This window comes from Diplotaxodon limnothrissa, linkage group LG22 (assembly GCF_057381915.1).
Source record: "Diplotaxodon limnothrissa isolate DT_005_m linkage group LG22, D_limnothrissa_male_GT1.1, whole genome shotgun sequence".
NCBI classification, from domain to species: Eukaryota; Metazoa; Chordata; class Actinopteri; order Cichliformes; family Cichlidae; genus Diplotaxodon; species Diplotaxodon limnothrissa.
The window spans coordinates 8,589,854-8,606,904 of record NC_140616.1 but is presented as its reverse complement, the minus strand read 5'-3'; the positions used below and the strand labels follow the sequence as shown (position 1 = coordinate 8,606,904).

The following is a 17,051-nucleotide window of genomic DNA, read 5'->3' as shown; positions in this document are numbered from 1 at the left end:
CTCAAGCCTCCAGTGACCGGCTGACATCGCTGCATTGTGCCTGAAGTCAGCAACAGCAAAAATGCTTTTTGCTTAAGCACGAATAAACCGACAGAGGATTGACGAGTGATCAGCATAACACACGGCTGTATGAAGAATCTGTGAACTTTTATAAAAGCACAGGAAACTTTCTTGCTTCAAATTCCAGTAGATGCATGCAACTAAATAAAGAACAATTCTAGTTGTTCAAAGAGATTTTATTTGTACTCAAAAACACATAGCAGGTGATAGGACATGCATCACACCAGAGTAACTGCACTATAATCAAGTGAGACTATTCAAGCAAAGCACAAAAAGTTTATTTTTTGATTTGTAATTGCCAGACATCGATAACAGATCTACTAAATGCAACTCTGGGAGCCTAAACATGACTGCGTGGCTTTTTCTTTGAGCCTGCCCCATCTAGTGGCTGGAGTGGACGGGGGTAAGTGGAGGTGATGATACCTGCAGGGTTTGTTTGAACTTCTGGAAACTGTATTTCAAAAATATTTGAAATAAATTGTGCTCAGATGTGAGGAGTCAGACATTTGCTGAGCTGCAATAAACAGTTCTCAGAAAAACATGAAAAAGGGAACATTATGGCAAGACATTAAAAAAAAAAGATGATGAGAAAAATCTCATTTTCTGGTTCATGAGTGGAAACAGTGCTGCTCTCTACTGCTGACGTGTCAAAGCATTATGACAGTTGACAGGTAACGATTACGAGGAGAGCCGGCTTAGCTACACGTGAAACTCATGAGTCACTGAAACACAATGTGTACAAGAACCTCGTCTAAACCTGAGAGTCTCCTTTAAAGGAGAAATCTGCTTTACAATGCAATGAGTCAGCACAGACAACGTTGTGGTAATAGGCTTATAAGACCTAAGTTAGACTAATCCTTTGTAACCAGTCAGATTATGTTTACTCATAATCAAATAAGGAAGAGTAGGTTACGTCTATCAAACTCACGGGAAAGGTTCAGTCTCAGAGTCGGCTGTGTTTCCCTGCTAAGAGTTTTTTTCCCTTCCTAATTAATCGTTCAGTGGCCAGACTACTTAAAAGCACCTGTTACAAGCCAAAGGACGAGCTTTTAAGGTTCTCAGTGTTGCAGGTCTAAAAAGTTCCCCTGATCCATGACGCACAGATCTGACAGCTGCTTTCAATTAAAAAACATAAATAGCTGAAATGTTTCAAACAGCCTGCAAACCGAGCACTGACAATAAATCATCTTTAAAGAATTTTGACATCTAACAAAACAAGGTTGTTTTATGAGGTATATGAAAAACACGAGACGTGCATCAATCACTGGGGACAAATGTCTTCAAATCCTGCAGAAACAAACATCTCTGAGCTCACATGTAGACAGACGGGAATAAAAATAGCTGAATATTCCCTGGAAAAAAGAAGCTGCTGCTGCTGCTGACGTGGATGTTTTCTCACTGAGACACTTTACAAAAGGTGTATTTTCTCTCCTAACAGAGAGCTGCTGAATTCAACAGCTGGTGTCTGACCTTAAACTGTTTCACACTGATGCTTCAGTTGTTCTAGTGTGAGAAAAAAAAATGCCAAAGACACTACACCACTGTAGAGCACCTACATGACAAATAGTATCGTGATGTTGGCACATTTTAGCAAAGCACAGGCCACAATCATGGAGGAGGTTATGTAGGCAGGATGTAATGACCACTTCTACAATCAATACAAAAATCAATGGCTCATCACAGATCCAGTTACAACAGCAGCAAAGAGATAAGCAGGGACCCAAGAAGCAAGGGCTAATTGGGAGAACCTGGAAGAGATTAAGTCTTTAAATGATGACAGCAGATCCTACAATAATGCAGTTTGTGATAGATTAACAAACAAGACCAAACGCTCATTTTTAGATTTGTGTAATCCACAAATCAGCCCTGTTTATTACTCCCTCTAGAGTACAAGAAAACTATCACAAAAAACAAAATTCTCAACCAAATTACATTTATTTATAGTTCCATATTTTATTTTATTTTTTTTACAATAAAAAGTCCCCAAAACAACACAAAAGTCACATGTAGCAACTCGGCTCAAAGCGCTTTACTGGTAGTGTCTTAATGTCCTTGGGGACCCAACCCCAACCAGTCGCAGCAGATGGCCCCGCCCCTCCCTGAGCCTGGTTCAGCTGGAGGTTTCTTCCTGTTAAAAGGGAGTTTTTCCTTCCCACTGTCTCCAAAGTGTTTGCTCATAGGGGGTCATATGACTGCTGGGTTTTTCTCTGTATGTATTATTCAAGTGTCTCCCTTACAAGATAAAGTACCTTGAGACGACTGTTGCTGTGATTTGGCGCAGTATAAAGACAGTGCACATCACACTAAAACATACCATTTCAGTGAGGCAGGACAAACGACTGGAGCTGGTCTTGTGTTAGAAACTGCAGTTCTTCTAGTGGCCACTTGAGGCTGGCCCAGAGAGCGAGTCAAACTCGATCACTTCCCATGCTGAAATCTTTAACTTTACATCAGTAGTATTTGACTGAAGAAAAAATAAATAAAAGAAAGACTCCTTGAATTCTACAAAGATTCCAACGTGCTGAGATGCATTTAAGTTTTTCTTAAAATCAAGACATCAAGTTTGACAGATGGATAAACAGAGGAATGAAAAAACAACCAAGTAATTTGACTAATAAACAGGCCAACTCACTCACACTGATGTTGGTCCAAACCACTCATTATTTTAATCCAGTGATGCAAACCCTGACTGCTCTTTGCTCCTCAAACAGACACGTATATGAACTTTCAGAAGTTAGACTATTAAATCACATGATGCATGCATGTGACTCTAGAACAAGCAAACCTGTTTAATCTAATGACTCAGTCACTAAAACTGCGGCATTCCCCCTCGTCTTAGTGCTTTGTGAAAGTATGTTAAGAAACACGGCTTAACAACCGCGAGCTGCCTCAGATCTGCAGAACAGAGTAGAGCAAAGGACTTCACTAAGCTGGGAGGAAATTAAACCAGTGGTTACGACAAACAGCAAACACCACATGTGTGTCAAAATAAACACCCATCCCCAATTTTGGGCCTCTTTAAATGCTCATGCAACATATATACCACTTAAAGTTAAAAATAAGGCCCACCCAGTCGTAGCGTTGGTCTGTAAAGTGTTGCGAGCGCCAAACTAAACAGATGCACCTCCACATGCATATTTCCTTACAGGAATAAAAAAAAAAAAGCAAATCTGTTGCTAAAGGCTAGGGCTGTTCGATATAACGATATATATCGGATGACGATATAAAAACGTCTATCGTTTCATTTTACGCTATTGTTTGTTTCGTGGTGTCGCAAAATAAACCGTTTACGGCAATGTTTTTTCATCGTTTTGATGGTCACTGTAGTGGCTATATTAATTTCTTAAAGTTCTCTCTTTCTCTTATATTTAATATAACCACACTACAGACGGACAAGCCCCTGTTTTTATGTGTTGTCGGTAAAACCATTGCGTGTCCGCTTGTTTATGTTCCACATAAACCTTTCGCAATAAAGCTCAAGATCCTGTTGAGACTTAAACTGAATCACGTGAAAGAACAGATTATTTACGGATGAGAAGTAAAAAAGAGCCGCCAGGTGCTAAAAAATAAACCTTACACTCAAACGTTAGAACAGGCTTTTCCCTGCAGCACGCCGTGTAATAAATACTCACAAAGAAAACGTCGGCCGTTACAACTTATGTCTAAAAATGTAGTTTCATGCATCGGTTAAAACACTCGACTCCAGCTACATGACGCCCAGCTGGAAACACTTCACGCAAGTCGAGCTGCCCGAGATTCACAGAATTTACAGAAAATGTTACATTTTTGTGATTTATATCGTTATTGGATGATAGATGTCTTATATCGGGATATGAGATTTTGGTCATATCGCACAGACCTACTAAAGGCTGATTTGAACAGATGTGAGACTGAGTAACATACATCATTGCAAAGACTCAAAAAGCAAGGTTTTGTTCATGTCAGCAAAAATGGCCTCTGTGTTATCCATTTTTTTTACTTTAATGCATCATACCTACATTTTGGGGGATTTGCAGTAAGTTCCACTACCACATCAGACACTTCCACACAATCCAGCAGACGCTCCTGCTATCCCTGTTTCTTATCCACTGAACTTTTGAAGTGGGCAAAGCTTTTCCCTGAAGGAATGTTTGGTTTCCAGGTGCCTCTTAAGCTCACTTGGCATCATGCTGGCATTAGTTAACTGTCCCCAGCAAATGCAGTCGGGCTGAAGGATGATGACTTCCCGCAGCGATTTCTAAAGATTGCTTTTTCGGTGGTTTTGTGGAAGTTCAAAGATATTTTCTTGTTGTTTATTTTTTTAATGCAAGCTTCTACTTTCAGCTAGGTGAGAGTTGTAGACAGATGTGCAAGAACAAAAATGTAAGACTTTGCATTTACATCTGGATACGTCTGGTTTTACGAAACAGTCCATAGTACCAGTATCGGTCATAATCAGGCCTGTGTTATGGTGTGTTGTTAGTTGGCTGCAGGGTAACCATCTTGTTGAACCGTAAAGAGAACATTATAAACGTTAATAAAGTTTAGCGGTTGACTGGTTAAGGGCTTTATGGGCCTGGCTTTGACATGATTCTCATTTCTCACTACAGCCCGTCGAGGAATTCAGTTTACCGTACTCTGCATTACACATGAAACCTGAAAAACCAGCTTCATAAAAACTCTAACAAAAGAAGTAAAATGAAAGGAACAGGTTTATTTCTCTACATGATATGTATGTACCTTACACAGGGTGCATTAATAAAAACATCTGGTATTAAAGTGGACAATCTAGTCTCAGAAATAATTCATTTTAATTTGATTTAGTAAAGAGCTTTGGCCATGTTAAGGTTAGATATTCCCTCTTACGTAAATATTAATGTGCATGAACCTTTAATCACATAGGAACCTCACCTTGATGAGGAGCACTGGCAATAATAAGCATTTTCTGAACACCTACACACTAATGTTTTGAGATGGAAAAGGGTTAGTGTTCAAAACCAAAACTTGCACACCACCTTAGGAATTTCCTAGCTTGTGCTGGAGCCAATAACAAAGAAACATAACTCAGTGATTTGTTTTTTGATTAACTGTCAACTTTCTCCTTTTCAACTGTGACTATTTTGGGGGATTTCATTCCTGGAGTTTACTCTTAAAAACAGCACAGTCCTACACAGTAAAAACTATTGTTTCTGTGCATATTTGAGGAGTCAGAGAAAATTCAATTTCCCAGCTAAACATCATTGTGAGGTATATTAAGCCCCCTGGCTCCACACCAGTTTGAATGATATTTCTGTTTCCAAGCAGCGGTGCCAAAGCCTCCAGTGCCTTTTAATCCCAGGTGGAAGACCCGATACACCCGCTCCACCCCTCTGTGGGATGTGGCTCCTCCCACTATGGAAGTTCAGCCATTAGAAGCTGGAGTGTCACCAACATACTCTGGGCTTCAGGGTGGGGCGTGTGGAGGAGTAGGTGGTGATACCCCCACATCAGTTCCTGTCTAGGTCCATCGGTGATATTAAACTCCCTGTGCAGTTGTTGGAGTTCATCTGAACTCAAACAAACAAGCCGAGAATTCAGCAGCTAAAAATAATCTCTTCACTACTGCCACTCCCTGATTATCTCACACATAAAAAGAGCCCATTTTAACATCAACAGCTGGTGGATGTCATCCTGTTTATATCATGGCCACTTGGTGACAAATTTCCCGATATTAACGGAATTAAAAAAAAAAACATCAACATCGACTGGTTTGTGGACTCCTGTTGAGTTTGCTGTCAACATGAACTCAGCGATGGGTGAAAATGACTGAAAGTCGAGGACACGGCAAAAGCATGTAGTGAAACCCGACTGAAAGTAAAGTCATCAAAAAAATGTTTACGATTATTTTCTTTGACTTGATCAGAGGAGTCGCCCCCTACTGGTCATAAGAAAGAATGCAAGTTTAAGATTTAAAAAGTAAATACAGAAATCCTTTAAAGTTACATTAATCTTTTACATAGAGTGTGTGTGTATTTGCATAAAATCTATGCAAAACTTCACTATGTTAACATTTACATTCTAAAGCGAGACTCGTGTTGCCGGTTTTATGCCACAACCATATACCAAACCTTCAAATATTGGGCAAGTACTATTTTCAATGCATTTAACTGCATGTTACGCTTCCAGTCATTTATGCAACTATTTCGTTTTGAAACTTTTTGGTCTTCGCAGCAATAGAATTATTACATTATATCGAATTTTGGTTACACAATTTATGCGTAACAGAAGCTCCCAGGAAAGGAAAGGAAAAGAAAGCAACCACAGAGGAATCTGTGTGTGTGTGTGTTCTATGAGGCTTTGTCTAAAGTCCTTTCAGAGAGGAGAAAAGGAGCACTTTTCAGGAGGACCACAACACCAGAGGAATTCACAGAATGTGTCATGATGACATATGTTTTAAGGCTTGTTGTCTTTCAGATCTGCACTCTGAAAAAGACACATTGAGGATGTCTGTTTTCCTTTTGGGTGTCTCTGATTCACCAGAGTCAGGACACCCAGAAGTAGTTTATTTACGCTGAACAACGTATCCATTGTGTGTGAATAAGATCAAGATCACTAACACGTTTTCAAACACTCATCGAGCTTTTAACTTCTGCAGTATCTTTCTCCGGGAAATTAATATGCTACTTTTTGCAGGCACTCTGTTTTAAATTCTTTCAATGTTGCAAAGCACTAGAAAATAAATAACTTGAGTAGTAACTTCTGAGATGAGCTCATTCTGTTTCACCTCTAAAAATGAGACGAGGTGAGACAGAAATCAATATAAACGTTATTGTTGAATCACCGCTCCAGACAAACTGCTCATAGCCTCGTTAGTATTAAAAAATAAAAGAAGATAGAAGTTGCAGACTTCAAGGGTCGTGGTGTGTGAAAAAAGCAGCAGCAGGGATTTTCAAACCCTGCAGAAAAACAGTGAGAATGCCAGTCAGCTCCCTACTGGCATTCCTGGCATTAGTCGGGATTACTGCAGCATGCCATAAACGGGATGTTAGCACCATTGTTCAGCGACCCAGGACAAACATCAGGCTGGGATCTCTGTGCTTCCTGATTCAAAGGTTAGACTAAGAGATGAGCAGAAGTATTCAGGTAAGGTGGGATGTGCTGCACAAATACAATGTCTTTATCAGGGAGATGAAAGAAGTAATTGTAATATTATGAATGAAGACGTACTCATACTGAGCAAGCTAGTTATATTAAAAACCTAAGAGTACATCCTGTCTCACGATCCTGGCTTTCAGTGCTGACGAGTTTTTGTTGTTCCTTCTTGTGTTTCTATTTTATCCATCTCTGCCTCTCCCTGTCTCGCCTATGCAGTAGTGCCTTTTGTCTTCCTTAGTTCTAGTTCTGGTTTTGGAAGTACATCTTATTTTATCTTCATGCTGAGAGCTTCTACATGGCGTTTTATATTAAACAGCTTGACATGAGAACTGTATCCTGTTTTTCATCTAACTATAAGCAGCAGAAAAACCAAAGTGATCTTTATTCCAAAATACAGACCTTTTCCTTTAATCAGTCAATGAAATGGATTTGTGGATACAGAACTTTGTGCTGTAGTATGCTGCAACTACAAATCATATCACGTGGTGTGGAACTATATTTTAATCTATTTTTGTAAGCACTTACAATCTTTTATAGCTTGACTGTGCAGAGCGCTCAAGACGGATAAAATAACAGTTTGTATATGACTGTATCCTGGAGACTGAAATCTCCCTGCGACCAGAATGATTTTTCCTCCAGTGACATCATCCTCTCAGACAGATTAGAAAGACATCTTTCTGTGTGTCACTGCTATCACTCAATAACCCACCGGACACACTGTACGAAACCTGTGCTTTAGAGCACTGTGGGGAAGTAAAGAGTGACATCATCCTATTCAGTGACCTGAGGTTGATGATTATTGATCGATTCTTTTCCTCTCTCTCGCTCTCTCTGGCCTTAAAACGGACAGTAAACAGTTAAAGCAGCTGTGCGGTTAGAGTGGCAAGCGAAGGGAATAACAGCTGTCCAACCTTCAGCTGTGTTGTTTGTGTTTTATCAACTAATATGTTAATTTGATCAAACATTCAGTCAGCTGCAGCAACGTCTGTAAGTGAAAAGTTTAGACAATATAGAGGTACCAAAAACTGCAGTTCCTCTATTGACCACTTGGTACTCCAAAAGCAAGTCAGTCCCCATGTTTAAAGACTAATAAACAAAACATATAAATTAAAAATAAAATTGAAAACAAAAACAAAACTAAACTAACTGCTTGGCCTCTTCATAACAACTCCACAGAAAGCTGGAAAACCAGTTGATTTTAGCAGAAAGCTAAACCAGTGCCACAAAAACATTTTGTGATGTTTATTGTTTGGAGCATTTTTAATACATTTCTCTAACAAAATTGAAAAAAACAAAACAAAACTGTTCAAGATCCCTGTTCTCTAGTTTTGGTGTGTCAGACTCATGTATGTTAACAGGTACCTGTATTTGTGCCATGCATCAATAAAACCTATACACACACCTGGTAACCATGCTTGCTACTCATCACTCCGCCCGCTGGTCCAAATATAATCAGTTATTTTTAAACTTTTTTAAAAACAGAAATTGCCAAAAGTTTATGCATAAAGATTTATTCTTTTTTGTGCAAAAAATAAATAAATACAAAAATCAAGACAATTACATGTGGCTGAGAGCTCAACAGACATCTGGTGTAATCTAACTGAATACACAGTATTACAAAAATACTGGTGACTGCCAGTGCTACCCCTCAGCCTCCTAGCAGATGAACGTATGGTATAAATTTAAATCCCGGTGACTTCCTTTTTGCATTATTGCATCCACAGATGTTTAATAGACGCATCAACAAATTCAATTTAAAAATCCTACTTCACCTCGTTCTCGAGGTATTGCATTCACAAACTGGGGTGTCCATGCTGCTTGTCTGTCCACCTGGTAGGGTGACAACAATAATCCAAACTGCAATGCTTTAAAACTAATTTCCTAACCTCCTGACCCTCTGTACTGTGCAAAAGTCTTGCTTAAGTAATAGTTCTTCAGGCTTTCTGAAGGTCTTTCAAAGTTTTTCTCTGGACTTTGGCTGCTTTTTCAATAATTTTCAGTCCGAGTCTTATAGCTGACTATTTTCAGAGCAACGTTTTTTTCTTTGTTTATTTGTTGCCCACTTAACACTGCGACTGTGACAATAAAAATATAATATTTCTGATCTAGTTAAAGACTAAAAGAAAGTTCATACATTGAACATTTTGCAGTGTGGTTACATAACAAACGTCAGCTGTTATTGACTCCATGGATTTGGGAGGGCACTAATCCTCTGCTCCAATACAAATCCCATCTCAATTACAGCGGCTCTCACCAGCAAACTTTGCCAGGCTGAGTTCACTTCACGGCGGTTCACAGTCAGGATTTCCATTCCTCCGCAGACTTAAAGCAGTTCCACAAAAGAAACCAGAGACACAAACCAATTACATCTATATGCCATTTATCATCAGAAAGGATTTGGACTACGTGAAAGAATGTGAGGGCATCTATTAGATAAAGAGGCATGACCAGCACAGAATCAGCCAGATGACTAGTCTTACTGCAGGAACTGAAAGGTTTCTGAAAATCACAGCAGACTGGCTGATATCCTCTAAGATTTCAAAGCGCTGTACCTAATCCAGGAATAAGACGTTTCTGAGGTTGTTGTTGGCTTTAGAATATGTTTAACAAGTTGAACGGCCTTATGAACATCAGAAAGAAGAACTTGGTGTAGCTAAGGTCAGATTTCAGATAATTTTACATATAATAACTCAGATAATTACACAGCTTGTGCCTGGTCTACCACTTTTTTTTTTTTTTTTTTTTTTAAATGCAGCAACATAAAAAGTTAAAAGCCTAAATCTACACTAGTTGAAGATCGACCACACACAAAATACATGCTGTAACTGAAATGATTCACTGAATATAATTCTTAAAATTAGTATTTTGACAACTTAGGTTTGGGTCCTTTTACATAAAGATACTTATAATCGCAAAGAATTGTAACTCATGAGTGAGGAATTCCTCCGGATTCTTGATTGGTCTGAGAGTCAACCCCTGGTGGGTTTTTGTCATTGGGCTTGAGGCAGTACTGAGCAGTTTTTGCAGAGTGGTGATGTGCGTCGGTCTTGGGCTGCAGCCATTTTTAAATAGATAATACATATCAAACCCACATTCATATCACTTCCATGAGAAGATTGCATTGTAACGAGATGATATTCACCTTGCTCGTGTGGGATTTTGTTGTTGCTGCTGATTTACATGCTTAACGTGCAGCAGTCTGCACGGAATATGTTTAAAGGTGAATAGAGGTGATAGAGGTTAAAGGTGAGCTTTGAGTCCTCTGCAAGGGTATAAAAGTGCTATATAAGAATGAGTCCATTTACCATGTTTAAGCAGAACATACAGACTAAAAGGTCACCTTATAAACTCAAGAGAATTAGCAGACAGACAGGTGAGAATGGCCTACTGCAGCTTCTGAGTCCTCACTCATCTACCAGATACTGAGCCATGCTGTTGGCACAGTGGGATGGAGTGTAGGTGTGAACATATGTGGGAATAATGTAGGAGTATGTCCTCTGTCAGAGGACAGCAGCTCTCAGGCAATACATGTGCCCCTTTATTTCTCCTGTAACTTTTCATGTCTGCAAAAAAGATTTATAAATTTGTGTGTTTTTAAGAGGAGTGTTATCTGATGACTTGACAGTTTTCTCCGTGATTATTTTCAGGCTTTCAGCTGACGGTGTCGATAGTCTTGACAGGCAGAAACTCAAAGAAGAAGGCTTCTGATTATGCATTCAGACCAAATTCAATTCCATGACTTCAACTTGTGCTATGCTGCAGAGCAGAGTAACTATCAGTGCATGAAAATGCTAGGGGGCACAACTAAACTTCCATCAAGCGATCTAAAAACAGCACTTGAAACTATCCAAACATGCACAAGGAGACGGTCTTGAGCATGAGACCCGCCACATTTAAATAGGACATTGGTTTTGAACTTTTTGAAAAGACGTCATTCATCCAACAGCATTTGTCTGTTTGGCCTTGAACTGTGGATTATTAATCAGGAATGTGTTGTTGCTTGCCGTGTAATTACCAGTTAGAGACCAGTCAGAATATCTGCAGATGTTCAAAAGTGCTCAACAGATCAGGATGAGGAGTTTTTACACTTTGGAGGCTCAGATCAATAAATTAGCTGGACATGCATGGACATGAAAATCAAAACAAATGTATGTCTGTGAAGGTTCTCAGTCATCCAGGTCATCGTAGTCCAAGGAGCTTGGAAAGAAAAAGCGTCTGGACTTCTTTGAGTTGCTTGAAGACGTTTCACCTCTCATCCAAGAATTGGATTGGGAAACTCCCACTGGGTTTAAATCTGGGACTCTCCACCATTTGACCCTTAGAACTGAAGAAGCTTCTCGGATGAGAGGTGAAACGTCTTCAAGCAACTCAAAGAAGTCCAGACGCTTTTTCTTTCCAAGCTCCTTAGACAAAACAAATGTAAAAAAATGTAATGTAAATGTAATGATAATGTGAAATATATATATAAAAAAAATATACAAATAAAGTGTGTTTTTTTTGTAGAACTTCATAGATGTTAATGGATTATTCAGGGGGAAAAAAGAAAGAGGCGTTGTCCACTTGGCACATATTAAATGACAGAAGAGGAATATTTTTCCTATTTTACAACCTGGACACATCTGTGTGTATGTGTGATCACGCGTCCATAACTTAAGCACTATTACTATTTTTGAAAGTGAGGTCAAGTTGCATGAAACCTTATCTGAGGCAAGTACTGGAACTGAGCGGAGGCTTCCTCTGCGGGTGCTCAAGCTCGACAGTGATTCACAAGACAAATTTATCGCAGCCCTTTTATAAGTAAACTCTGTTAGTATTTACACACAGAAGCTCGCAATGTTGACTCTTTTAAGTGTGTTTAAGAATGGGGAGTGGGACAAAATCCACCTCGCAGGCAGGATTACATCCCAGACCAACTCTTTACAGAACAAACACAAAGATCACATCAGCACAAACAGCTACTGCCATGTGACGCCTGTCACAGTTCACCTGTAAGCTAAAAGGAGCAAAACAAAGTATTATTCCAGTTCTCTTGTTAACATATATTCAGTGTTTCCCACACATAATACCACCTACCAATTATATTTGATGACTACATTTCATCTGAAAGAATTCCACCACTATTAGTTTACTAGTGGAAAACACTCTTGAAAATTCTGAAAATGTAGCTGTTGCTAACTCGCTTTCCTGTCTCATGTTTTTCCTACAGCTGGCTATTATAGTACTTACTGACATTATTTAGCTACTTCCCCCAGAGAGGATTGTGTCCCGTGGTCAGACTTATTATAACTCCATCACCTTGGACTATAGCTAATATAGATCTCACTCCTCCTAACCAGAACCTGCAGAAGGTAGATGAACTGATCCTGTGGCAAGGCAGCAGAGCATAACTTAGACTACTAATACTGGCTACAGTCAATTATGGTGAAGTTGGAGTTCATCCTTAGGATGAGAAGTAGCTGTAGAAGATTATATTGCTCAGTTCTTTAATGGTCACTTGGAAGCTTAAACTCTTTAAGCTTTACTAGAATGGTGTTTTAGAAACATTGTTCCTTCTGCAACTTGGTTGAAAAGATGAATATTTAGCAAAAGTTAGAGCGAATCCTTTCTCTGACATTTGGCTACAAAACTATCAGCCAACCTCTTAGGAATGAGTATTTGAGGTGAAGATAACCCAACAAGGTCAGGGTCACTGGAGTCATTAGTAAGTGCAGGTAATTGTGCTGTATCTGGGGGACTCATTAGGCTTCTCCAACCTTCGATGTTACAGCGTCAGCATTTTAGATTATCCAAGAAATTCCAACACTGCAGCCAACCATTGATAATGGAATAATCTCAGGAGTTTTGTCCAACACACGTAAAATGTGACTGGAATAAGTTACCGCGACCTTAATAACAAACTCCTCATTGAGTTAAATGCCAGAAGTTATTTAGCTTGTCTTTCAACCAGAATAATGCCAAGACTGACAGAGTAAACTCCAGGGATACATTTGCAGCGCGTATTTAAAGCAGGGCTGCATGTTTTACACTAATAGATGTGATCTGTTGCTATTCTGACACACAGCTTCACCCAGCCTTCATCACTCCCATAGGAAGCTGCATTTCACCTGTTGCAATAACTTATACAAATGTATAAGCCAGCTCACGCAGGAGTAATAACTTTTAGAATATGAAATTAATCCCTAACCATGTGATACTGTGTGCACGAATACTGCCAAGAGTAACAGTCCATCCTCCCCCTGCTACATGCAATCTGTGCATGATGGACACTTTATCAGGATCAGATCTCTCTCACCTGTGTTGTGAATTTTGAACCGGTGTCAACACAGACTAAAAATAGAGTGGTGTACCAATCCCAGTCAAGTATAAATTCATGGTTGTTTCAATAATTTCACCTGATTATAGGACTAATTGAGTAGCTTCATCTTAAGGTGATTAATGACCAGCTTAAATTCTCTAATCCAGCTCCATATCAAAGTTTTTCTTCCAACACTCAACTTTTCTTCTGCTTCTTTTAAAATGACAGGAACACTGCTTTATCTAGGCCATATTTGAATTATTCAGCTCACACACAGAGCTGCACACACATGCAACAGCTCAACACACAGCTTTACAGAAGGGGCTGACATCTCACGACAAACCCCGGCACCCTACTTTTCGCTCAAAGCTCAGATCATCTGAAACCACAGGTAAGGGCTGATAAAAACAGCATTTATATTTGTTATCGCCCATCTCCTCGTCTTTAAGGAGATGTGTTCTATTTATTCTAAGTGTACAATTATCTAAAACAAACAGCATCCGGTTAAAAACCAACAATAAGAAAGAGTAACAGGAAGTCTGATCTTGGCAGAGAGACTGGAGGTTATGAAAGGGGCGTGGAGCACCAGACTGGTGCCAGAGAGGCACAGCAGGAACACTGCCCACAGTGACATGCACAGTAGGCAACCACATGGGAAGAAAATTACTAGACTGATGTGACTGGATGGAACTGCTCGGTTCCCAGCATACCAAGGCCCAGAGAAGACTTGCACTGACAGTTTCCTGTAACTGGAATTTCAGGCCCACACTTATGGGTTCTGTTTTTACCTCCAACACATGTTAATCATTCATTCTGCTAATTATTCATCGTGCCTCTCAACAATTATGCTTTTATAACAGTGGAGTTGTGCACAGTGTGGGACTCATACAAACTAATTTGAGGCTCTAGAAAAAGAGATGTTTCCTCACTGATGTGTGACATGTTTGACAAGTGTAACATGACGGCACAGCTGCTCCTGCCAGCCTGTGTCCTGAGCTAGATTACCTGCAGATGTCAATGTAATTCACCTGCCTTACAAAGACATAATAATGTCTTTGTGATGATCTACATAGATCTGAATCAATCCATAAATCGCATCCATACAATAAGAAAACAAGACAAGATAATCTGGATTAATTAATCCATCTTAATCTATCAAACTTGGAGCAAAAATCAATGCATTTGCAAACCATCAGCTTGACACACATTAAAAACAACACGTAGACCCAATCTCAGATTCATGCACAAGCACAGGAATAAATATATATAAATATGAGATGTCCCATTTATATAATGATCTGATTCAACGTCTGCTCCATGATAACTGATGCAGATATGTTCAAAATATTGTCATTAGAAAGATGGCTTGTATCGGTCACACTGTCTCCATCACTTATTGGCTAATAAGATGAAGTTTTCCAGTGGCACCAGCCAATATTTCTCTACAGTTTCACATCACATATTTTGTGCTGTTAAAACTTTCCAAGGCAGTGAGCTTCCACAATCAGTGCATCCTTTAATGTCATTATAGGCCTCAAGGATACACTTAATGCTGTTAGACGAAACTGCGCTAAATTTAAACAACTTTGTTTTGACATAATTTTGAAGGTTAACCAATCAAGAGCACCAGTGTCAAATTTCACAACTATCATATGTATGCAAACTGGGAGAACATGGCATGGAAGCTGGTTTCAAGTGCATTGAGGTGATTGTCTTCCAGGTCAAATTCAGAATCATGAACCGAGTAAACAAATGAGGTGCAGGTGCATCTTCAAGTCGTCTGGACTTCCTGTTTCTATCAACCCTGCAATTCTTTCTGAAACAAAATAAAAACACTCACAAGTAGGCTTTTACCCACATGCTGCATAACTGGAAACATGTTGTTCTCATACGCTACCATGTTGGCTGGCAGCTCTTATCATTCTCGTTGCATTGTTGGACCTGTGCCATTCAACCAAAGGCCAAATGTCTCACCTCTCTGTGCCCACGCTGCCCACAGATTCCCCTGTATGCAAAGACAGCAGCCTAGCCTGAGAAGGACACAAAGCATGCAGAACAGGAGTCCTCTTTGTTTTATCGATGCAGCTGTTCTGTTACTGCACCTGTAGAAGTGCACCACTTAACCATGTTCTCCGTGTTGATCTGTCTGCAATACAGGGGGTTAACTACAACAACAAAGACATCACTGGCAGAGCTGACAAAAGTACCAATCCACATGCCCATGCCATTGCTATTTTAGAAACACAGCTTACAGAAAGACTCCATGAAACATCAATGAAAATCAAAATGGAATCAATTAAAAGTAATACGCTGGCCAAGGCTTAACAAGTATACTCACTGAGGCATGCACTCACTCTACACACCCACCTCCCATTCAAACATGCTTTCAACATGTTATCATTTGAGTTGAAACTCCAAAAAGAAAACAGGAGGTGTTGTTACCTTTATATTTCTCCCTGACGTTTTCATAGGCTTGAACATAGTCTTGCTCCTCTGGCAGTCGCTGACCTGGGTCAAACATGGGCATGGACATGGCTTGGCTGATACTGAGTCAGGGTTAGGGCACCTTTCTCTCTTCAAACTTTCCTTTTAACTTTCCCCTGGCAGTGTAAACCCCTCTTTGAATCTGTGTGTCCTCAGTGCTGATAAAAGCCCTCCTGGCTATCTGTCCACACCTTCTTCCTCACCCACACTCAGCCACAGTATTCCCACTCTGAACTGTACATATCATTCCAGACCACCACCACTCCCCTCCTCAGCTTGAGAAATACCCACACACACTTATATCAGACCCTCCTCTTAAAGGCACAGAGACAAACACAAGCCACAAAGATAGGTACCAGCTGAGACACAGCTACACACACACACAGGCACACCGTGCATGCCAACTCCACCCCTTGTGGACACGGCTACCTCGATGAAAAAACAAATGACGGAGCTGCGTGGGGTTATTTGAGTTCCTGCTGTTGGAGAAACTGGGGCAAGGCGCAGCAAGTGGGTTCTGTAATATTTACAGCTTTAAAAAGAACTCCCATCACACTTACACGGTTCTTCTCAAAGTCACGTCATATTCCCAAAACTGAATGACGGCATAAGTGTTAGGGGACCACACCTCTTCAGCACAGAACACTGGATCAGAGCAAACAACAGCTATAACTTTAAACAAAGACTTTCTAATAATCTTCAGGTACAGTATACACAACTCCTACTGAAGAACAAGAAAAGTGAAATGATACAAAATGCTGGCACAACCATCACTCTATCAAACATCACTGTATTTGATTTTATTTCAGAAACACACATGATTAACAACGCACGTCCACATTATTTGATAAACATGTAAAACTTTATTCCACTAACCCTAAATCACTTTTTTCCTATATTAACATACAGTATTTTTCGGACCATAAGGCACACCGGGTTATAAGGCGCATTAAGAGAAACAAAACAGTCTGTTGAATTCTCTCGCAGCTGCTCTATTCGCGTGTTGTTGCAGTATATTAATGACTAACCTCATATTGTGGATGGATTATCTCAGTTGTTCTCTTGACTGAAGTTTGGAACGTTTACAGCCTCCTGCTAT

At 39.8% G+C, this 17,051-nt stretch overlaps 1 protein-coding gene across 1 annotated transcript in view; it reads right to left on the bottom strand.

Annotated features, from left to right (window-relative positions):
• pleca (plectin a) overlaps window positions 1-16,198 on the bottom strand; it is a 93,010-nt gene extending 76,812 nt beyond the window's left edge. Inside the window, exon 1 of the mRNA XM_085346915.1 lies at window positions 15,911-16,198. Coding sequence (XP_085203041.1) covers window positions 15,911-16,001 — 91 coding nt within the window. The 5' untranslated portion in view covers window positions 16,002-16,198. The remainder of the gene's footprint in view (window positions 1-15,910) is intronic.
• Between the last annotated feature and the right edge of the window lie 853 nt (window positions 16,199-17,051).